The sequence below is a fragment of the Aspergillus tubingensis genome (assembly GCF_013340325.1).
Source record: "Aspergillus tubingensis WU-2223L DNA, scaffold_13, whole genome shotgun sequence".
Taxonomy (NCBI): Eukaryota; Fungi; Ascomycota; class Eurotiomycetes; order Eurotiales; family Aspergillaceae; genus Aspergillus; species Aspergillus tubingensis.
Window position 1 is genome coordinate 593,007 of NW_023336287.1, and position 22,566 is coordinate 615,572.

The window sequence follows — 22,566 nt, forward strand, 5'->3', positions numbered from 1 at the left end:
CTTTGATTTGTTATCGCCGTATCGGGACCCTGCAGCAAACACGCCAAGCCCCTATCAGTGCAAACATGCAAACTCGATAAGATCCGTTTTCTGTCGCCGCAATTTTTTGAGCTTCAATTCCGGTCCTTTGAATACATCACCCCACTTTTGATATACAAATCCCATACCTGGCACCATGGTTAACATCAGACAAGCCAAGAAGAAGAGATCTTCTTTGCCCAAGGCAAAGGCCAAGAGAGCCGGTCTCCTCAAGAGCGGCAAGAAGAAGATCAATGTTCTGGGAAATGCTATCATTGCGGAAAACTGGTACGTTTACGACCCGACAGAACAAATATGGAAGAGGAATTACCTTTGGACTGTATACTAATACTGCTCTCTATAGGGACCGCAAGCAAACTCTCACCCAAAACTACCGCCGCTTGGGTCTCGTCCACCGCCTCAATGCTCCATCCGGTGGTTCTCAGAAGCGCGCAACCGCGGACGGTATCCAAGGAGAGCCCGAAGATTCCTTGTACATCAAGAGCAGCACCGAGGCGCTCGCCAAGCAAACTGCCACAAGCGAAATCAAGGTTGAGCGTGATCCCGAGACCGGCAAGATTCTGCGTGTGATTCGCGGTGCGGCCGACGAAGAGGTTGAAATCGCCGGACGCAAGGTCAAGCGCAACAACCCGCTGAACGATCCCTTGAACGAGCTGTCGAGTAACGAGATTGTCACACAACCCCGCCAAAACGCCTCCGGAAATGGTATTGTTGAGCAACTCGAGCGCCAGGCTGCGCAGGAGGGAGTGGCCGTCCGGGCGAAGAAGCCGCGCCATCAGAGCACCAGAGAGCAAGAGTGGGTGACGAGATTGATCGAGAAGCACGGAGACAACTACTCGGCCATGGCTCGCGACCGGAAATTGAACCCGATGCAGCAGACGGAGGGAGACTTGAAGCGGAGGATCCGCAAGTTGCAGCAGAGCCGGTCATGATTGGGATTTGAATTGATGCATTTCTATCGGCGAGTATGGCGTTTTGACAGGGCTGATTTGGGATAAAAAGTTGCTTGCGGCTGGATTGTTGGACCACGTCCGAATTGTCTCTGCTTTTGCGGTTATACCATCTTATAGACTCCATCTGTGCATGTCTGGCACAGGTCGCAAATGCTAATACACTTGATTTGGTCATCCAACTTGCCGTTCCTGCTTATGAACATTATCACACAATTTGTACTACCACGTGAGCACAAGCACAAGCAGCATGAGCCATTAGCATGTCCATTCACTGGATTATATGCAACACAAGTCGCGAAGCTATCTACAGACGCGTCGAAGACGCCTGGCGCGTTCACATAGAAACATACAGATCCAAACTGCGTAGTTCTCCAGATCTCTCTACTCCTTCTCTCCCCCTTATCCTTCTCATCTCCTCCATCCCAAACGCCGCCAGTATCCCAACGCTAAGATCAGGACCATCACCATGGCTCCCAACTTCCTTGCCCTAACCACCTTACTGGCACTCCTGCTCACTGCCGCTGCGCAGATAGCATAGTCTGCCTACCCTCTCCCTATTTCTTACGACGAACAGGATATCTAACCAAAATGTAACCAAATAATAGTGACCCTGAGACTAACTCGCTCGTCTGCTCCAAGCCTGGCGGCAGCTACTGCGCCTCCGGCTCCCTTGAGGGCCCGACTATCATCACTTGTGCATCTCAGCACACTGTGGAGATCAGTTTATGCAACCTCTTGTACGCTGGACTTCTTCCTTCTAACGAATAGACGTGATACTCACAGCAATGGAATATATAGTCTGAAGGACCTGCTCCCAGAGGGCTATGAGGAGAAAGCTACCTGTACTTACACCCCAAATATATATAACCCACTCAGTACTAATGAAAGCGCAGGCTATGAGACCACCTCATCGGCTGGTGACGCTCTCTGCGCCTTCAATGGAACAGGCTATGCCATCATTAAGAAGTCCAGAGATGTTGTTCCTGTCTCTGTGCCGGAGACTATTCTCTGCGATGACGAGAATGAGGTTGACGACCAGACTTGGGACGATTCCAGTGATGCAGAGGATGCTTTCGACCTGGATGTCGAGGATGAAAACTTTGATGAAGACTTGGACGAATACTCTGACGCATATTCTGACGAAGAATTCGACGAAGACTTTGATGACGACTCTGACGAAGACTATCCTGACAGCAATGAGCAAGAAGAATACGGCTATCCTCTCTTCACTCCGACGGAAGATCCATCCGCTGGCCCTACGCTCCCCATTGTTCCTCCTCTTCTGCCGGCTACTCATCTGCGAAAGGCTTCATCTACATCTAAACCATCATTCACCCTGATCAAGCTGCCGAGCATGACCTCTGCTCCTCCGTCTGCAACCGCAACTGCAGCCACGCAGGAAGAGAAAACCGCTCTACGTAAACGCGCATGCTCTGATCCGGGAAGAATACCCCCATCCTCCTTCTCCATCCAGGATATGGGGTTCTCTACTTTGTCCTCTGATCCTACTTCCACTATGGATAGCCCTACCGCTGCTGCTTCTGCTGGTGGTCATGACGGGCCTTTGTCAACTTCCACCTCGACTATCTATGCCAGTAGATTTACAGAAGCCGCAGCGCCGGAGACCGTCACAATCATTGCTACTGAAACGGGCACTCCAACATCATCTACGGGTGTGGGGAACGGTGATCCTGAGACAGAAACTACCCCGGTCAAGACAAGTGACGCCAGCCATACTTCGGAGAGTGGGTCGGAAATGCGTGCGCTGGATGATAGTATTGTTTTCCAGGATTTAGCTGTCATTTGGGTTATGTGGGTGGTTTTTGCGTACATTTTCGTGTGATGGGGGAGTGTATCCATGACTTGACTCGATGCATATGGGTTGTTGGAGATGAGTTGATGGGGGTTGTTTATTTCTTTCCTGCGGAGTTGATCTCGTGGTTTATGCCTGCGGTTCAGCGTAGGAGTTTGTGGGAGTCTCGGTTCAAGATGAATAGCGGGCGTTCATGGAGGGAAAATATTCTTCGGCCTTGACTTCTACTGTGATGTATTCGCTGGCTGGCAATGGAAATGGAAAAGCTTCTTCTTCTCTCTACATATCTATCTATCGGACGCTTACATGTCCTTCACGAACCCCTGCTTGGACACGCCTCCCTGGTCCAACATGATATAGTAGTCTGCGTCTTTGATGGCCTCCAGCCGATGCGCGATGGTGATTACGGTCGACTCCCTCATCTCCTCACGTAACACTTGTTGGATTTCGAGCGAACTTTCATGGTCAATTGAGGCAGTCGCTTCGTCCAGGATGACGATCGAGCTGCGACGTAGCACAGCCCTCGCGAGACCAATTAGCTGGCGTTCTCCCTGGCTGAGGTTCCGTCCGCCTGCTTCGACGTGCGTCTCTAGACTCCAGCCGTGTCGACTGCAGATTCGTTTCAGGACGTCTGCACACTCTGCATCAGAGTACTCCTCTACTGGGTCGAGGTTCAAGCGGATGCTTCCGGGGAAGAGAACTGGGTCCTGCGCAACAAACGTGACTCGGGTGCGTAGAGCTTGTTTACTGACTTGTGTGATGTCCAGATCGTCGATAAGGATGCGTCCCGAGTCGGGACGGATGACACTTAGTAGGGACACGGCCAGTGTGGACTTGCCGCTACCGGTTCGGCCGATTATAGCTGTCGTGGAGCCCCCTGGGATGCGCAGAGAAACATCTTTGAGTGACGGATCCAGGTGAGGCGCATAGCGAATGGTCACGTCCTCGAAAACGATGTCACGGCCGAACTTGGGCCATGATGCAGGGGGGTCTATCGTTCCAGGTGATTCTTGATCGACGTGAAGCAGCTCGTCTACCCTCTCAACAGAGACAAAATCCATTTGCAGTTGGCCATATTGCTTGCACAGGGCATGGGTAGACGCGACGAAGTTATTAGCTGCTACGAGCACGAACGCCGCTAGACCCGGCGAGACGCTCGTGTACAAAGCCAGGACAGTAAGGCAGAATGTCGAGAAAGCGGAGAGGCTCTCGAATCGATACATGAGCCAGCTTTGGAGAGACCAGTAGAAGTGGTCCATTCCTTGAAACTTATCCACTACTGCGATGACTCGATCTTGAAAGCGCCCTTCGGCATGGAATGCGCGAACGGTGGTCAGGCCGTGAAGCAGTTCACCGAAATTAGATATCAATGGGCTTAGTGACACCATCTCTAACCGCCGAAGGCTCTGCGACGTTGGTAGAAAACGCAGAAAAACCATGACAAATGCTGCCGTTAGTACAAGTGAGAATCCGAGAAAGGTCGGCGTCACTGAGGCGATCACAACAATAGACGAGATCCAAGTAATAGCCTGGAAGGCAATCATTTGGAACTGTTCACTAATATTTCCATCAACAACGCCAATGTCTGAGGTCAAGCGATTCATTAATCGCCCAATGGGAGTCACATCGAAGAACCGAAAGGTAGCATGGCTCACTCGCACCATGACTTCCTGGAAAAGCGTCTTTCCTGCACTGTAGACCATCACAAGCATCACAAGTTGCGCAATCAGGAGGACGACTGATTGGAAAGTGGTGATGATGAAGAAGGCCAGCAGCCACGGACGGACATCTTCAACTGGGGCCGGGAATTTGTCAATTGGGTTGGAAGGTCTCCAGTCGAGCATTTTCACCATGGCCGACGGTGTTATCCAGTCCCCCGAGAACGACTTATTGTTCGTACCGGAGTATCCGAACAATAGAAGTGTTTCATTGTAGGCTTCTCCCCACTCCTTCAAAAACCAGGATTGTCCCACGGATGTGAACCGGTACACAACAAGCACGAGAATCAGGGTTATCCACCATCTGTACTTGCTGGCTCTGATGTACTTCCAATACACTCTAGCTTTGACACCCCATTCTGCTCGATGCTCTTCTTCTATGAACTTTGTCGGCACTGCAGCAGTCTCGTCGGTGGGTGCCGTTTCGCTCTCGGATTCAGTACTAGATGAACTATCGGACGAGCTGGATTCCGATTGACCACTCTCATGCGACGAGAGCTCATGCTTATCTTCGACAACTGCGCGGCCCTTCTGTATGAGGACAATCTGATCTGCCATCTGTCGAACCAGGTGAATTCTATGAGTGACCAGCACAATTGTACGATTCTGCATCAAGGGACCTGAGAAGCATTTGCGTGCGACAGTTTCGGCTGTGTTGTGGTCCAGAGCTGACAGGGGGTCATCAAGGAACAGTATCCTGGCAGTGCTGTACATCGCCCGTGCAAGAGCTACCCGTGCCTTCTGTCCACCAGAGAGACCGACACCGTTTTCACCCACAAAGGTCAAATCTCCATGCTTGAAGTTAGACAGATCAGGTAACAAGGCACACGCATCCAGCACCCGTCTGTAACGTTGCGCATCATATGATGAAGAGAACAGAATATTGTCTCGTATACTCATGCTCTGCAGCCAGGGGGTCTGGGCACAGTATCCAATCATTTCATTTGGTACGTATGAAACACCTGCGAGTCTGTCCAGTTCGCCAAGCAAGGCTTGGAGTAGAGCCGTTTTACCAGCTCCGACTTTGCCATACACAACGGTTAGCCCAGTTGGTACACTCAGGTCGACCTCGCGAAGGACTGGCAACTGTCTACCAGGCCAGGCAAAAGAGCAGTGCTCCAGCTGAATCGATGCTGGCTCGGTCTCGATGACCTCTTTCTGCTCCTTATCTGGCTCAGCCATGAAGTCCTCAATTCTCTCCATAGCGATGGACGCATTGATCAGCACCGTTATGAGACTCGGGATGTCCCTCAGACGAGTCTCGAGCATAGTGAAGAGTTGTAAAGCAGGGAAGATAACGTCGATGCGTAATGGGTTTCCCGCCAAAAGAGTATATGCGTATAGCGCTATTACAGGGAAGAGGCCACTGGCGAAGGTGTTGATGAACCGGATAACGATACCCCATAGCATGGTGACAATACGAAGGTTCAGTTCAGATTGTCTGGCGTCCATAACCTGGCGCAACCAGTGATTCTGCCATCCATACCACCGAAGATGACGCAGCGCCTCCACAAACTGGGAGGAGACCTGTAGTCGACCATCTGTTGCAAGCCGGCGAACCCGTTCTTTTTGCAGCAGGACACGAGTGACAAATGCGTTCAAAACTTGCGCGATCAAAACTGCCACAATACCCAAGAAGCATGAAGGGCCAAGCAGTTTCCATACCAGCACAACCGCAATAACTAGCCCTAGGGGCTTGTCGACCAACGTGTCGATCTCCCAGAAACGCTGGGCCACTTCGTAGACATCCCCGCGCAAAAGGTTGAATATCTTACCCATAGAAGCAGTTTCTTTGGCCTTTTCTTTGCGCGTGACTCGTCGAAAGACGAAGAATTGCCACCACTTGCGCTGTTCCGGCTGCGCATCCAAAGCAGTGCGATCTTCATCTTGCACCCCATCCTCCTCTGCTTTGTCAACCAATTGCTGATCAAAAACATTCTTTCTAGAAAGAGCTTTTTCATATACCATCATGATCATCTCGCCTCGACTTCTCTCGTAGCTACGTCTCCCATACCACAGACTTAACACTTGCGACTGCGCGGCAATCAAGCGGAGGACAAGAGACAGCAAAGCATATGTCAGGGCAACCCGGTTTGACGATCCACGGTCAGTCATGGCTTGTAGCAACTGCTGGAGTAGTACCGGTGTAGAAAAATCTACTACGTTGTCAGCGTCATCACAACAGGTGGGTGTTGTATTAAAGACCGACCGCAAAGCATCTGCACAATGGCAATGGTGGTAATGATCAGGACATCGATGCCATTAGCCTGTAGCAATCGGCCAATAACAGACCCTTTTAGTCTGCGAAACTTCTCATGTAGCTTGCGATGCTGAAATTCGAATCCCAAGAACCAAACATCTTCCTCTTGTAACTGCCTCTTCCTGCCAATGGAGATCAACGGGGCCATCCACGACACGCTCAGAAATTGCCAGAGCCGTAAATTGTCCTCGGGGCTGCGGTATTTACTGGATGGGGGTTGGCCAACAGCACCAATATCCATGCAGGGAAGTAAAGGACCTCGAAGGGGCATCATGAGGATTACAAGACATCCAACCAAAGCAATACCGGCTGCGACATAATGAGGGGCGAGGGTAGATTCATGCGCATCATAGATCGTTATATAGGCGGTCTCTACTGCCAGTATGCTAATAAAGAAACTGAGTAAAGAAAGAGGGCAAGACCTCGGACGGGCTATTGCGATCAAACAAGTTGCGGCCATCTACTTGAACGTCAGTGTAACGACTCCCTGCAGGGACACCCTTGGCTTACCCAGGCTATCAAAAGAGAAAGATTGGACGACCACCCCAGAAGGACTAATTTAATAAGTTCAGATGATAGCCCTACCAATGAGATGGCAAACAGGGTTATCACCCAGCCCATCCGTTGTTTTGAGCCATCAATTGGCAAGTCAGAGGTCATAGGCTGCTCTGGAACGAAAGGCTTGGTCCATTGGGGACGCTTTGCAATCGATGTTTTACGGAGTACATAGCCTAGTACAGCAATTGAGACGACAATTGCGGGTATGGTAGACATGTATCCCATAGCACATGGGGATAGCCGCGCCCCGCGCGAGTCCTAGTAACATAGAAATATGTCAATGAACCACAACTAACTAGTCACTCAAAGATCACTATCATTGCGGTTGCTCCCGGTTATTGACCTACCCATATCCATTTGCAGGAGATGTCCGCTCCATAGTGCTGTTCAACCGGCATTGGAGGAAGATATCGAGGGATGGGTATCCTGGGACACTGGGACTGTCCAGAGGAAGCAAGGTATTGGAAGCTGTCAGCCCGCAAGTCCGCCTTCAATCTTATCGCAACGGCGGATCATCGGCGTTGCCTCCGAAACACACCCTGCTGCCTTAGGCAGGACTTAACCGGATGCGGGCGCTTCCCCACATTAGTGCCAGCATCTGGCAGGTTTCACATGGCAACTATTACTACTGTATGAAAGAAGTCTTTACAGGAACCCAGATTTAATCCTAAATAGAGTGAAGATATTTCAACAAGGAGAGGTCTACCTTGTGTCTCCACTAATTAACCTGCACTGTGTATGTAGGGTACAAGAATAAAAAAACAACAATCGATAAGTGTCCGATAGTGCCCGAAGCGAATCCATCAACGCTGTGGAGCCTTCCTGCTAGCCACAAGCCTGGTAATCGTACGGTATCAGAGTGGGCCTGTGACTGCTATTGATTGCAACTTGGTCTGCGTGGGTCGGATTATACATGTCCACTTGCTAAACGCCCTTCTGGGCATGTACGATGTTGATCTGAATATAATTCCCAATTCGATGGATACATCTCATCGCCATTATCGTTCAGCGATCGTACATGTTATCATGTATCGCGGGTATCGTCCTCAGCTGCTTGATCATACTTATCGGCAGCTGGTAAACTGACACGGTGCACGATGCGAATCCAACGCCTCCTTCTCCATTCCCCCGTTACATGGGATCCGGTGTGCACCTTCTCCTCATAATCTTGGGAGATCCTTTCTTTCCCTTTCTTTCTGCCCTTAGAATCATGTCCTTTCGATGGGTTTAATGACTCGAGGACATCATATGCTAGCGTAGACACTGCCTCTTCATATCTGTTGGAGGCCGGAGGCAGGTCCCAGACCCAACCACCAATCTCGCCACTGGTCATGCCACTTTCCGATGGACTACCGGAGACCTCGAAGCCAACTCCTGTGATCATGCGCTCCACAACCCACTCGCGACAGTCCAAATCTAACTCCCACTTCTTACCTTTCCACGCCCATCCAGTCGGGGGCTGGACATCCTCGAAGAATCGACAGCCCTTAGGACGATCACCGGCAATGCGTGAGGGAGAGAGCGGATCGTAAGGCATAGGACTGAAGAGAAAATGCTCCCATTGCGATTCAGAATAAGGAGCAAGGGAGCGATATTGGATCTCGAATACCTCAACCTCCCGCTCCTCTGGGGAGGAGTCCAAGGAGATATTGGCCAGTGATTCCATCAATGACGCGGCTTTTGAGGGCGAAGCAGGCATGGCCACACCGCCGAGGTTGAATGATTCCTGGCCTTTCCTATCCGTTGTCGGACCCTCTTCTGCTGTCTGATCCAACATATCCCCTGCAAGACTCTGTACCAGGTCTGGAAAGCTTGGGTGCATTGACAGAATGGCTGCATTGCCTCCAACAAGGAGAATCAGCCGCCACGGGAGTAGGTGGGCGGTTAAGAATAATAGAGCTGCCATTAGCATGCATGTAAGAAATACTGTCGATGAAAGTTTCTCGTTGGAAAAGTTTGTCAACGGCGCGAACGCGGAAACCGTCGCATCATGTACATCGGAGTAGTCTGCCATGCAGTTTTGCAAATCTCTCATATTCCGAAAGAAATCCTTAGACGTCTCCGACGCTGGCTTAATGGTTTTGGCAGGAGCAAGGGCTGGGCCTTCATATGAGTAGTAAGGGGTGATGCTGGAAGTGGATGCCGAGGGAGGTGGAGGGTGGCGTGCGAGGAATGCAGGCACCATGACAAAGAACAAGAGTACGGCGAATGGAATAATGACGAGAAGATGGGGATCTAGGCATATGAAGGAATAGATGAAGAGAAAGGAGACTGTGTGGGAGGTCTGTTTCCAGCTGAGCAGGCGCTCCACACGGGTTTGAAACAGGAAAACGATGCCAATCCTATCAGAGAAATCAGCGTTTGAATCAGCCAGACAATGAGAAGAGTCTCTTTTACCTTGCATTGAATCGGCGGAAATTGTTGGCCATCAGAGGTAGACTAAACGCCGGCCGTTTACTATCGATGGCAATTGGCTTGTCGCCGACTGACACTGATTCAGCATCGACATCTTCGACGGGCATAACTTGCTCCAAGATCCTGTTTTCGGACCCAGTCAGCCAAGGTAATTTACACGATATCGATATGAGAAGGAATTACTAAGAAAGTACATACTTGGAGAAAATCCTATCCTGTAGAGAGCGACCGGCCTTGGACACTGATCGCTTCAGTACCCCAGGTTTTGATCGCTCGGCATCGTCATTGTGCTTCCCAGCGGCGATGACCGGGACAGGCTCGTCACGATTGACGAGGGCGTCCGTAGTGTGATCTTCCATGATGCCACATCCAAGGTGATGCGAGTCGCATGAGGCGAAGGTGCATGTCTGATGATAGACGGTTCAACTCAGGAGAGAAGAAAGTCAGTGGCTCGGTTGGTTGGTAACTCCGAGAAGCACATGCAGAGAGAGCCGCGGGAGCTTATCGGTGGCTCACCATGTCAGTGCCTGGTATGGACAGTATGGCGGGTGGGTAAGAAACTTGCAGTAATTGCAGTAAACTCAGTAACTACTATGTATGTATCACCTGTATCAAACTGGTAAAGATGATACGTCTCATACGCACGGTACGTTACAAGATCGACAGAACATTAAGCAGCAAAACCAGCGGTGTTTGAGTGGTTTGCAAACCCACCGGGCCCCATTTTTGTAGAAGCAAAAAGGAGCAGGGGGGCACAACTGGTTTCGCGATACGTTAAACAGCGCTTTGGGCTAGGAATTATTATTGTTGTTTACCACCGCTTTGTCTTCTTCCTCCATTTTCCTCTCCCACTTCCTCATCCTCTTACGCTTCCTAACAGACCCCGGGAGGGTTACTCATTTCTTTGTCTGATTGCTACCGGCCGATTTTACCTCTTCGGTGTATTTCTACATTTGCCCTCGCCCCGTTCCTATTGTCTGGTTTCGTCCGTTGCTAAGGTATATGCGCCCGTAACTTTCTCTCCAACGCCAAGTCTACCAGAACTCCTGTCCTCGGCCAGAGTTCTCCTCTGCAATCCCACGCTTGGTTCTTCCTTTTGATTTTTTTAACTGGGAAGGGCGCTTGGGCTCATCTGTCAAAGCTTTCTGGGAGATTTTCGACGGTCTAACTTGCTGCCCAGGTTTCTCGTCGACATCCCGGAACAGAGATCGCTGTTCTTGATCCCCGCAATGGACCGGTAGCAACTATCGATGGGTCGCGCGACGGTGTCGATAAAGGTTCTGCTTGGTTTAGATACTAAGCAGTCGTTTACTTCTGAACGCCATTGCGATTGGGATCTCATTTCGATTCCTTCGCCAATCTGAGCTACCATCCTCTTGCCTGCCCGTTTGTTCGTCGGATGCTGTTTCTCGGTCGGAGTTGAGGATGTCGGAAAATCTAGCTTTCCAGCAAACTCCAGGAAAGGGGCAATCGCGCAGGGTACAATCAAGGCCATCTAGCCCATCTCACATGGATGATACAAGCTTGGCAGGTAAGTCTTGACTTGGGAATGGAATCCAGGCTGTTTGCGGGTGGTTAAATATCGAGACGTTAACATTATCTTTCAATGAAGCAGATGGTACTACGCGCAGACGATTGCAAAAACACGCCTCGACCCCGTTCCTATCGGATACTGCCTCCCATTCCCCTAAAGTCGCTGCTGGAACCCGAACTGGTGTGATGAGCAAGAGGAGACTCTCGATTCGAGACCAGAAAGTGCCACAGGGCCCGCGACCGCAGGATCCCTCACGAACAAGGTAGTTGGACCTCCTTTTCCTCTTTCTGGTGGACTGTTGGCCCCCTTTCCAAGACAATTCGTTTTCTTGCTTGGTTTATGCGCCAAGTTTACTCCTAGAGCTCTATGTGTGACGATGGGCTGATCTTGATGTCTTAGCAACATGTCTGGTTCCTTCTTTCATTCCGGTCATTCTTCGATTGATTCCACCAACGACTCGACGCAGAGCAACAACTCCCGCATCAGCCTCCGATCTACCAGCATAAGTAACTTCTCAAAAATCGAATACAACAAACAAACCCCTCCTGACAGCACAGAATTCCTCGCCCCCGTCAATTTTGACGATCTCCAAAACAGCATAACCGAGCCGAGTCTCAGTCACTTTCCCACTCCTGGACAGGCCGGGGCTGGGTTTGAGCCAAGGCTTCCGAATAGTAGTAACGATAATGGCACGACTACTAGGTCAAGGAGCAATTCCGTTCGGCGGAAAAGCCTGGTCAACGGTTCTATCGAACCAGGTTCGGCTCGAGCTCCAGCTTCAGCCACGGCTGCTCGAAGCCGTCGCCAGAGCCTTGCCCAACCTACAGCCACAACCACAACTACTTCGCGCGCTCCTCGAAAGTCCATCGGCCCTGGCTCTCTCTCGGCAACTGGGACAGGCAGACGGCAAAGCCTGTCAGCACGAAAGGCCAGTGCAGACACAACACGGATGGACCAAGGCAACCTTTTACGTCTGAGGACACAGCATTTCGAACCAGCCCGACAACAGGATGGCACGAAACTCTCCAGCACTTCCCGGAGCATCAAAGCCAAGTCGCTGCAACCGCCATTGAGGGAACCCCAAGAGACCTACCTGACAGCATCTGGCCCTGCGGAGCATTCTCGTTCTTGTTCCACAAACGCTGTTCGAACTCCAGTCAAGAACGCGGCAGCTCCCATGGCAACTCCATCATCCTCATCCAAAAGGGTTTCGGTCATGCCGCCACATGCTACTGGCTTAGGGGCTCGGACCATAAGCCCCACTGATGCGCGACGAATTAAGCGTATGTCTACGGTGCCATCGGCGCCACAAGCACCGTTTACCCCTCCGACTCAGACAGAGCCCATGCCTACTCGTCCTAGGTCCACTGCGCAATCTCCTTCGCATATTCCTCGAAAGAGCAGTGTAACACCCTCGTCTACTCGTACTACGCCTGACCCAAATCGGAAATCTTATAGCTCTGGCTTATCTCTATCGTCAAACACCAGCTACAACTCCGCAAGGAACTCCGGGGGCTCATTGCAGACCAGGCTATCTCAGTCTTCATCCACGTCACGTTTGCCTACCCCCAAGCCTCGTATGGAACATGCGGCGGCCGATGAGGAGGTTCCGCCTGTTCCTGCAATTCCAAAGGCGTACGAGTCACCTAAAGGCGATTTTGACCCACCAAATTATGTTACCCCCCGAAAGCCAAGTCTATACTTGGACGTCGAACCCAAGCCTAAGGTAGAACAAGACTCAGACACGAATCAAACAGCAAGTGCGACCGAAGATGATACACATGGAGCCAATGATGAGCGAGCTTTGAAAACACCGGATGCGAAAGCCAAGCCATCCGCCGGGCTGGCGAAAAAGAGTTTACAGCCCTTAAAGTTACCGCCGTTGAATTTGCTTCCTCTGGGTACCCCAATGACGACGAAGATCGAGGCGTTAAAGGACCGGGATGATGACGTCAAATCCTACACGCCTTCGGCACAGACTCTGTCCAAAACCCCCAGTACTCCGTTAACCGCCTCCAAGGCAAACTTTTTCTCACCTCAGGACAATGAAGATGCAGTGCCACTTACTCAGGCTAGAAGTAGCACGTCGCATTTCGCCTTGAGTACATCATCAGGCAGTGCGGCTCTTCGGACGGCCAGCAGCTCTAGTGCGCTGGCGGCTTTTGACAACATTTCTGTCGGCACAAGAACCGTTTCGCCATACATTGCGTACAGCTTGCCGAAAAGCACTAGCGACTATACAGCTTTGCGCACTAAAGCTACCGATGATTGCTCTCCCAAGGTGACTCAGTCTCACAAGCTCACCGGGCCTCGTCCCCAAACACGATCATCCGCCTTCTCTTCCAATGCCGAGACCATCAGTCAGCTTTCGACTCCTTCTGACCCCGACAACAACAGCGTGTCGGGCTCCTCCCTCCGCAGTAAGATCACCTTCACTCGGAACCGCAGCAGTTCCAAGCCCCAGCAGGGGCCCGAGTCAAATGGCGACCCTATAAAACATGAAAAGATGCCCCCACCGAAGCTCCCTGCCTCTGCAACTTGGAGTAATATGTCAACAACGAGTACCTCTAGCCCATCGCTCAAGCCGTCCTATCTCAAATCACGGCGACAAGCATCGATGTCTACCGCTACCAACCAGCCGATGAGGAACCCTAGCTTCAGCAGCGACCAGAGCCTCGCGCTGGAGCCAAGTCCTTCCAATGAGTCAGGCGATAGTGAAGTGGTAGCGCACCGCTCAGCGGCGTCGATCTTATCGCCTGTACACAAGATTATTAGCTCGGCCAAGTCGAGTGTCGGGGCCACGTCAGTTCCCACGGAGTCTAATGTAGACGCCGATATACGCGTGGCTGATGAAGAAATGCGACGGCTTGGCAGCAAGCGTAAAGATTTCGAGACCGCGGCTAGGAATCTGGATGACTTGCGCCGCAAAGCCAGTCCCAAGGAGCGTGTCAGTCCGGCACAGGCTCTGCGGGTCGCCAGTCTGAACATCTTCGAGCGTGGAGAGATCATCGACTTCAAGGATATCTACTTTTGCGGGACCCAGAATGCGAAAAAGCATGTTGGTGATCTGACTGCGCAAGCGAACTTTGGCTACGATGACGACCGTGGCGACTATAATATTGTTATTGGAGACCATTTGGCCTACCGATACGAGGTTATCGATGTTCTGGGCAAGGGTAGTTTTGGTCAAGTGGTGAGATGCATCGATCACAAGACAGGCGGCTTGGTTGCCGTGAAGATTATCCGCAATAAGAAGAGGTTCCATCAGCAAGCGTTGATTGAGGTCAATCTTCTCCAGAAGCTGAAGGAATGGGATCCTCATCGTAAACACAGCGTTGTGAACTTCACCCAAAGCTTCTACTTTCGCGGCCATCTTTGCATCTCGACTGAGCTGCTCGGAATGAATCTCTACGAGTTTATCAAGGCACACGACTTCAAGGGATTCTCTCTTAAACTGATTCGTCGCTTTACGAAGCAGATGCTGGGTACACTGGTGCTTCTACACAACAAGAAGGTAATTCACTGTGATCTCAAGCCAGAAAACATCCTCCTCGTGCATCCAATGAGCTCTGAGATCCGAGTCATCGATTTTGGATCCAGCTGCTTTGAGAATGAGAAGGTGTACACTTATATTCAGAGTCGATTCTACCGTTCTCCGGAAGTCATTCTCGGCATGTCGTACGGTATGCCCATCGATATGTGGAGTGTTGGTTGTATTCTGGCAGAGCTTTTTACCGGATACCCCATCTTCCCCGGAGAGAACGAGCAGGAACAGCTTGCTTGCATCATGGAGGTCTTCGGACCTCCAGAGAAGCACTTGATTGAGAAAAGCACTCGGAAGAAACTCTTCTTTGACTCGCTGGGCAAGCCGAGACTTACAGTCTCTTCGAAGGGTCGACGACGTCGTCCCAGCTCCAAGGAGCTCAAGCAGGTCCTGAAATGTGACGATGAGGCATTCCTCGACTTCATTTCCCGTTGTCTTCGATGGGATCCCAGCCGCCGTATGAGTCCACAGGACGCATTGAGGCACGAATTCATTACGGGGGTGAAGATGCCGTCCCGAGCAAGAACCTATACACTGACGACGCAATCTCCTGCGAAGCGGGCAACGACGTCTTCTCACCCTTCTGCCGGCCGGCCTCTGCCGGAACCTCCTGTGACCAGCCTCAAATCCGGCACGCTGATCCGCAACCGGGATGCTTCGGGAACCTCTCCAGTCAAGCTACCTGCGGGTAAACGCCATTCGACTGTGAGTGGACTACCACCGTCGACGCCCGCCAAACGAGGGACTAGCATTAGCACTACCAGTATTCCTGGCTCGGCGCTACCTCGCGTTGCAGCCCGGAGTATTAGTGGCAAGCCAGACCTCGCGACGGCGGCGGCTGCGACCAGCCTGGTAAGTGCCGAAGAGCCCGACGAAACGCCACGAGCCGGTCATTAACTTGCATACAGAGGACGAAATGAAGTGGGCAGTATCATACGGCTTCGCATCCCTCCCCATTTTCACTTCTTGCATATCTGTAATAATAATTGTTTCTTGTTTTGTTTTCAAGGTTGCATAAACGGGTGGAAGCATCGGCGGTTCTGTCTCCCGTTGTCATGATTGATTTTGAACCGTTATGGGCCCCGTGTGGTGGACGTCCAAGGGGTTCGTGGTATACCCTTAATTGAGCATCTGCATGCCTTCCGTATGATTTGCATTTCGATTTTAGAGCCCTTTTCCGAGCATGTTGTTCTCCAATCCTGTCATGACCCTGGGAGCTGTCTACTCCCCTTCCTGCATTTGTTTCCTTTGTCACTCTTTCCCCCCTTATATGCCTTTTCTTATCTCTATCTCTTTTTCTTACTTCCTGATCGGGTCCTGATGGCCGGTGTTCCGTGTTCATGGGCGGGTCTGGGTAAATGTGATGGTGATGCGTGGATAGCATCTGTACAGTTGTCTCTTATTCTTTGGCCTCCCCTCATCATAGATATGGCAGTGACACGAATGGTGCCAGTGGTGGAGGATCGTGATGTTATGACTTAGACCATATAGGCATATATACCGTGCATATCGCCTGTGTATTTGTGTTTTCTGTAATGATGTTATCTACTAGTATTTTGTAGCAAGCTAGTATTGGTTACAATCCCGCTGTCATCTATTCCCAGCTTCAACCAGCGGGAAACGATGCTATCATGGGTATATAATGGTGATTACTTGTAAGCTTGAGTGTTGACTGGAGTGCCGATAGTAATCTTCGATATGAATTCGGCTCCAGGCTATAACCAAGCCCTCACTGATAATAAGCCCCCTGATCAAGCGGCAGAGGTGTCTGGTCTGGCCACAAGAGTACGATTCCATTCTTCGCAGCCGTTACTTCCTCCGGATCGACAAGTAACCCCTGATGCTGAAGCAGACCAAGCTGGTCCGTAACCCAATACCTGCATCCGACACCTGCAGAGTCGAATTCGTATTTGTGGCGGTCATTTTGCATGAGGAGATTATAGACGTCCTTGACCTTCAGGTTCGGAGGAACATGGAGCTTGAACTGGGCCTGAGCGTCCGGTGCACATAGATATGGGGCAGCTCTGAAATAGCCATGGATCCTTTGGAGCCACCGTGGAGGACTGTGTTCGGGGCTGTACGACTTGGCTGGCAATCAATGCACACGGAGGTTGTGTCAGATGTTGCGAGATAGAGACACCAGTGGTTGGTGCCGGCATTCTGGGTGTGAGGTACTGCGATGATGCTACGCACAGGGCTGTTGAGGATGATTGCCTCGCGAGATGGGGGAATGAAGTGGATGATTTGGAAGTTTGGCATGTTTGGTATGCAGTTATGGTTCTATGAGACTGCGTTTCTGGTGGAGGTTTCACAAGATCGACAGCCTTGCGAGAAGTTCTTTGGCGGTGACTAACTGTTATGGATCACCTGCCTTGAATTCTGGGATGATATCCAGTGAGACAGAATCTTTCTTAAGTCGATGACAGCGGTCCTCTACCATACACTGACACTTTATTAGGCGATTGAAGCTGTAGAAGGTTGTAGTTTAGTTAACCAACTAGTTAGTTAACTACTAGCTAGTAGTTATGGTTCACGGATGATCAAGGCTTATCGATAAGGGCGGGAAGGGGAATTGCGGAGAAAGAATCAACAACTGAAGGGGAATCCGGACTACTTGGCCTTTCGGCTTCCTTTCGCCAATCCCTCCGCCGCTCCCCTCTCTTCCTCTTGCTTTCCTCGGCCTCCATACGAGAGCTTTGAGCTCCATTGATTGTCGCTCCCTATCTCCTCATCGAACTTACACTCTGTCCTTCCTTTCATTCTCTTCTACCCTCCCACTATTCATGCCTTGATCGGTTGAATTGTTATACACTTCGCGACACGCATTCGTGATGAATGGCTTCGCATCGCACGGCCTCGACGAGGATGCATTCGGGGAGAAGTCTGGGCTGCAGGGCGGCCTAAAGACATTTGATGCTTTTCGTACGTTGAGCTCCGTATCCATGGATCATTTCAATGTCCACAATCATCAGTTTACTATGGCCCAAGCCTTGTAGTAAACAGCCGCGCATGGATATACTACCGGTCCATACCAGCTAGACCCCGAACTAACATCGCATTGTTCATTCAGCCAAAACAAAACCCTCATACACTGCCCCATCCCGCCGCGGAGGACAATGGACCGTCCTCATCCTCGTCATCTGCACAGTCTTCACCTTCTCAGAATTCCGCACCTGGCTCAGCGGCTCCGAGAACCACCACTTCAGCGTCGAAAAGGGCGTCGGCCATGACCTACAACTGAACCTCGACCTCGTTGTCCGCATGCCCTGCGACACCCTCGACGTCAACATCCAAGATGCCTCTGGCGACCGCATCCTCGCCGGCGACCTGCTCCAACGCGAGCGCACCAGCTGGAAGCTCTGGATGGACAAGCGCAACCGCGAAACCTCCGGCGGCGTCCATGAATACCAAACCCTCAGCCAGGAAGACTCAGACCGGATTTCCGCGCGCGAAGCCGACGCACACGTTCACCACGTTCTCGGTGAAGTGAGGAAGAACCCGCGCCGGAAGTTCGCCAAGGGACCCAGGCTGAGGCGCGGCGATACCGTCGACTCATGTCGCATCTACGGCAGCTTGGAGGGCAACAAGGTCCAGGGTGACTTCCATATCACAGCTCGCGGACATGGATACAGGAACTTTGGAGAACATCTGGATCATGGAGGTACGTTGTCACCCCTCCATCTCTTACTCACACATTCAAGAAAGAAACGCAGTCAACTAACATGCCCATCACCAGTCTTCAACTTCTCCCACATGGTCACCGAACTCTCCTTCGGCCCTCACTACCCTACTCTCCTCAACCCGCTCGATAAAACCATCGCCACCACCGAAACCCACTACTACAAGTACCAATACTTCCTCTCCGTCGTCCCCACCCTCTACTCCAAGGGCGCCAGCGCCCTCGACACCTACACCAACCACCCGGATCTCATCGCCACCAACAGGAACAGGAACCTCGTCTTCACCAATCAATACGCTGCCACCACCCAAGCCCAGGAGCTGCCCGAGAACCCCTACTTCATCCCCGGCATCTTCTTCAAGTACAACATCGAGCCGATCCTCTTGATGATCAGCGAAGAGCGGACGAGCTTCCTCTCGCTGCTGATCCGACTCGTCAACACCGTCTCGGGTGTTATGGTCACGGGCGGCTGGGTGTATCAGATCTCCGGGTGGATTGGAGAACTGGTGAACCGGAAACGGGGCAGAGGGAAGTCAGAGGGTGTGCTTACGGGGAAGCATTATGCGGAGGATTAGATTATCTCCATCATCTCCATCATCATCATCATCAATTTTGTTATTAGCATTATCATCTTTTGTCTATGCCTAAGTCCTTGTCTCGGATTGTGTATATCTCTTGTGAAGATACGAGGGAAACTGAATAGTTAGATGAGAGATATGTGTTTTGCGTTGCATATTGTACTTCTCGTTTAAGATCTGTCTTGTATGCCGGAAACTAGCACGTCGACAGAAGTACATGTCTCCATAACCGTGACACACAATTACACTCACATGCACGCCCGTCCCGGTATACTTTAAGAGAACTAAGAAAAGAAACTAACCCGCTGTCATCAACGCAAAAGTCCATCCGACCCCACCCACGGTATCATTCCCATTCAAGCAACAAAACAAAACTAACCTAACCTTCAAGGGCAAGAAAGATAAAGCAAAAGGGGGAAAGGTAAAATTTCTAAATCTGAAAAATCTCCCCCATGCCCACCCCCGCCCCCTCAGCGCCAGCCCTACTATCCACCAAATCCAACCGCCAACCATGCCAATCCCTAAGCTTCCTCTTAATCTCGCGCACCCATTCCACCCTCTTCCGCGCCTCCTCTTCAGCCTGCGCGCGCGCAAACTCCGCCTCGTCGAACTCATCTTCGAAGTTCTCCTCGGAGAGGAGCTCCAGACTGCCCCGTGTGGCGGGCTGATGGTGTTGCTGGTTTGAGGAAGCGCGGCCGCGGGTAGCACTACCACTACCGCTACCGCTACCACTGGCTCCGCCGTAGAAGGTGTTTCCGCCAGTGAAGGCGGCGAGTCCGGAGGATAGGACTGTGGAGAAGGAGGAGTGTTGTTGCTGTTGGGACTTGTGATTGTTGGCGGCCATGCTGCGACGACGGGCGTGGTCGGGAGTTCCGCCGATGAGGTCGACGTCGTCGAAGGTGTTTGCTGCTGCTGCGGCGGTGGCAGATGGTGAGGATGCATGGGGGAAGGAGGTATCTGGGGAGTGGAGGTGATGGGCATGGTCAAGTTCCTCGCGACGTTCTTTCCAGACGCCGCGGCGGAGGTCGAAGACTTCGCCTTCGAGGTCGCGGATGCGGCGGTGCAGACGGGAGCGTTCTTCGTCTTCGAGTTCATCGAGGGCGTCGTCGTCGGCGCCGGCGCTGCCGTGGTCGGTGGCGTGTCGTTTACGGAGGGATTCTTGTTCTTCTTTGAGGCGGAGGTTCTCGTTCTCTACGTCTGCGAGTCGTTTGCGGAGGACTGAGGCTTCTTTTTCGATCTTTTCGGTCTCGCGCAGACGGGTTTGATGCCGGGCTTCGGATTCCTTGTGTAGGTTGCCCATGGCTTCGAGCTTCTTTTCGAGGGTCTCGGCTTTTCTGTCTGTTGTGGTCTTCTCTTGTTTGAGCTCTTCGAGCTCGCGCTGGAGGTTCTTGATTAGTGTCTCTGTGGAGGTCTTGTCCACGCCCTCTTTGACGGCCTTTTCTGAGGCGCGGGTCAGCGCGCTCTTGGTGTCGGTTAGCTCGCGCTGGGCCTTCTCGAGCGCGGATTCGCTGCCGGAGAGCTTCTCTTCGAGGGCTGCTATTTGGGCCTCGTGTGCGCTGCTTGAGGCAAGCTGTGCGCGCAGGTTTGAGATTTCCAATTCCATCGCTTCGATCGTCGCAGACTTGGATTCTAATTGCTGCACCAGGTCCGCTGGGGGAGACTCCGATGGGCCGGGCACAGAGACGCTGGCGGTGCTCCGATGCGTGCGGGTTTGTAGATGTGAGTTTTGTCTCTGCAGGGATGCGATCTCTGCTTTCTACATTCCCAGTAGACCGTTAGTCTTAAAAGTCCCCAATAGCCTTCAGGACCATGTAGAGATCAAAGGTTAACTCACCAACTCCTCAATCTCCCCCACCTTCGCCTCCGCATCCTGCAACTTCACCTTCAACTCCGCAACATCCACACTAGCCTCCCGGAGATCCTCCAACTGCTCCTCCGTCTTCTTCCACCGTCCCTTCCCCTCCTCCAACTCCTTCTCCAACCGCTTATTATCCTTCTCCAACTCCTCAATCCGCGTTGACTGCTTTCGATACACCTCCTGCACCGCCTCACCATCCGCACTTAACGGCGGCAACGAAGGCGACTTCAGCATCGCACTCGCCGCCGGCGACGGAGACCCACTGCTCCCCTGCGACACGGACCCCTTCCGGAACGACGAGGACCGCATCTTCGACTGAATAGATAGAGAGGGCTGTCTACCGTGCGCTGACGCTCTTCCGGATGACTCGGGCTTCACGGCGGGTTGCGCGGGGGTTTCAGGACCAGGCGACGTGGGCGCGTCGGGCATAGGCTCGGTCTCTTCTTCTTCTGCTGCGGGGACTTCGGTTTCCTTCTTCTCCTCTTGGGGTTGTTCTTGTTCATTGTCTTCGCTCTTTTCTGCTTTCTCCTCCGATGTGGTGGTTTCGGCTGGAGCTTCTGTCTTCGGTTCTGGCTCTGTCGCCTTCTCTGTCTGTGTCTCCTCTACCTCCGGCGCAGCACTAGCACCTTCCTCCCCTCCCTCCTTTTCTGTAGCCGGTGCAGGCGCAGGCTCCGGAGATGACGCCGCGGGCGCATCTTCCTTGGCTGGTTCTGAGGACTCGGCAGCAGCAGCAGCGGGGGTGGTATCTTTGGAGGTATCGACGCTGGCGGCTTTCTTGTTTGCTTTCTTTTTCTGTTTTTGGAGCTGGGCTACCTATTATTCCGTCCGGTTAGTATGTTTGTCGCGCTGCGCTTGAGTGTGCCGTCTCTATAGACAGGCAAAGGATAGGTACATGGGCCGGGGGTAGGTAGGTAGCTAATGTGCATTCATAAGGGATATGCGTACCCTTTTCTTCGCGGCAGCTAGCTTCTCAGCCTTGATGCGCTCTTCATCATCCGCCATTGTGTGAGAATTGCGGAAATGCGCGTGCGGGGGAAGTGGAATGGGTAGTGTGTTCTGGAGGTTGCTTGTTGATGGATGATAGATGGTCTACTTGGTGATAGTCGGATCGGAGGACAGCTTTGGCCGCCGCGGTGCACGGACCAATCGGGGAGTACCAAGTCGCTGGTCTTCACTACTAATACTGTTCGATTACTGAATAGCTGGTCTGATCTATAAATAGCTATTTCTTCTGTCTACTCGTAGCGGATCAAATTAAGAGAGTGAAATGTCAATTTGTAATAAATACAGGAAGGAAACAGAAGAATGACAACGCCCGCCGTTGTGGAACCTGCCCTTGAGCGCCGCATCGGATTGCCGTGACGCAGCACGTCGTTCGTCGTCATCATCATCATTAGACCAACAGCCGTTCAATTACAATTAGGGGCTTTCCTTCCCTTCCTTCCGGTTGCCGAGTATAACGCCCCTAGCCGGTGCAAATGCAGGTTGAATGCAGCAGACAAGAACACAATTACGCCGAGCAGTCAAACCAAACGAGAACAAGCAACTGAACAAAACGGCCAAGTAAATGGCAACAAGAAGGGCCCGGGTTGGTTGAAAGTGAAGAATAAACAGGTA

General features: G+C 51.9%; 8 protein-coding genes across 8 annotated transcripts; 4 read left to right on the forward strand and 4 right to left on the reverse strand.

The window, feature by feature from the left end:
- Positions 1-175: 175 nt before the first annotated feature.
- Positions 176-971, forward strand: AtWU_10500 (nucleolar protein 16; the record flags this gene model as incomplete). Its single annotated transcript, XM_035505604.1, has 2 exons — positions 176-306; positions 383-971. 2 exons carry the CDS (start codon positions 176-178, stop codon positions 969-971), a joined length of 720 nt encoding a protein of 239 aa, XP_035361497.1.
- A 487-nt stretch (positions 972-1,458) lies between these two features.
- Positions 1,459-2,835, forward strand: AtWU_10501 (uncharacterized protein; the record flags this gene model as incomplete). Its single annotated transcript, XM_035505605.1, has 4 exons — positions 1,459-1,529; positions 1,598-1,729; positions 1,791-1,834; positions 1,886-2,835. 4 exons carry the CDS (start codon positions 1,459-1,461, stop codon positions 2,833-2,835), a joined length of 1,197 nt encoding a protein of 398 aa, XP_035361498.1.
- A 272-nt stretch (positions 2,836-3,107) lies between these two features.
- Positions 3,108-7,739, reverse strand: AtWU_10502 (putative ABC bile acid transporter; the record flags this gene model as incomplete). Its single annotated transcript, XM_035505606.1, has 4 exons — positions 3,108-6,679; positions 6,733-7,243; positions 7,294-7,599; positions 7,689-7,739. The coding sequence occupies 4 exons, from the start codon at positions 7,737-7,739 to the stop codon at positions 3,108-3,110; spliced, it is 4,440 nt and encodes a 1,479-aa protein (XP_035361499.1).
- A 626-nt stretch (positions 7,740-8,365) lies between these two features.
- On the reverse strand, positions 8,366-10,115 carry AtWU_10503 (PEX28-32 family peroxisomal membrane protein; the record flags this gene model as incomplete). Its single annotated transcript, XM_035505607.1, has 3 exons — positions 8,366-9,683; positions 9,739-9,879; positions 9,955-10,115. The coding sequence occupies 3 exons, from the start codon at positions 10,113-10,115 to the stop codon at positions 8,366-8,368; spliced, it is 1,620 nt and encodes a 539-aa protein (XP_035361500.1).
- Positions 10,116-11,693: 1,578 nt separating this feature from the next.
- AtWU_10504 (putative protein kinase) lies at positions 11,694-15,731 on the forward strand (the record flags this gene model as incomplete). Its single annotated transcript, XM_035505608.1, has 1 exon — positions 11,694-15,731. One exon carries the CDS (start codon positions 11,694-11,696, stop codon positions 15,729-15,731), a length of 4,038 nt encoding a protein of 1,345 aa, XP_035361501.1.
- Positions 15,732-16,563: 832 nt separating this feature from the next.
- Positions 16,564-17,093, reverse strand: AtWU_10505 (uncharacterized protein; the record flags this gene model as incomplete). The annotated part of the gene is made up of 2 exons (XM_035505609.1): positions 16,564-16,876; positions 16,939-17,093. 2 exons carry the CDS (start codon positions 17,091-17,093, stop codon positions 16,564-16,566), a joined length of 468 nt encoding a protein of 155 aa, XP_035361502.1.
- Positions 17,094-17,665: 572 nt separating this feature from the next.
- On the forward strand, positions 17,666-19,088 carry AtWU_10506 (COPII-coated vesicle protein; the record flags this gene model as incomplete). Its single annotated transcript, XM_035505610.1, has 3 exons — positions 17,666-17,756; positions 17,905-18,495; positions 18,571-19,088. The coding sequence occupies 3 exons, from the start codon at positions 17,666-17,668 to the stop codon at positions 19,086-19,088; spliced, it is 1,200 nt and encodes a 399-aa protein (XP_035361503.1).
- A 433-nt stretch (positions 19,089-19,521) lies between these two features.
- Positions 19,522-21,951, reverse strand: AtWU_10507 (uncharacterized protein; the record flags this gene model as incomplete). The annotated part of the gene is made up of 3 exons (XM_035505611.1): positions 19,522-20,847; positions 20,926-21,762; positions 21,895-21,951. The coding sequence occupies 3 exons, from the start codon at positions 21,949-21,951 to the stop codon at positions 19,522-19,524; spliced, it is 2,220 nt and encodes a 739-aa protein (XP_035361504.1).
- Positions 21,952-22,566: the final 615 nt, after the last annotated feature.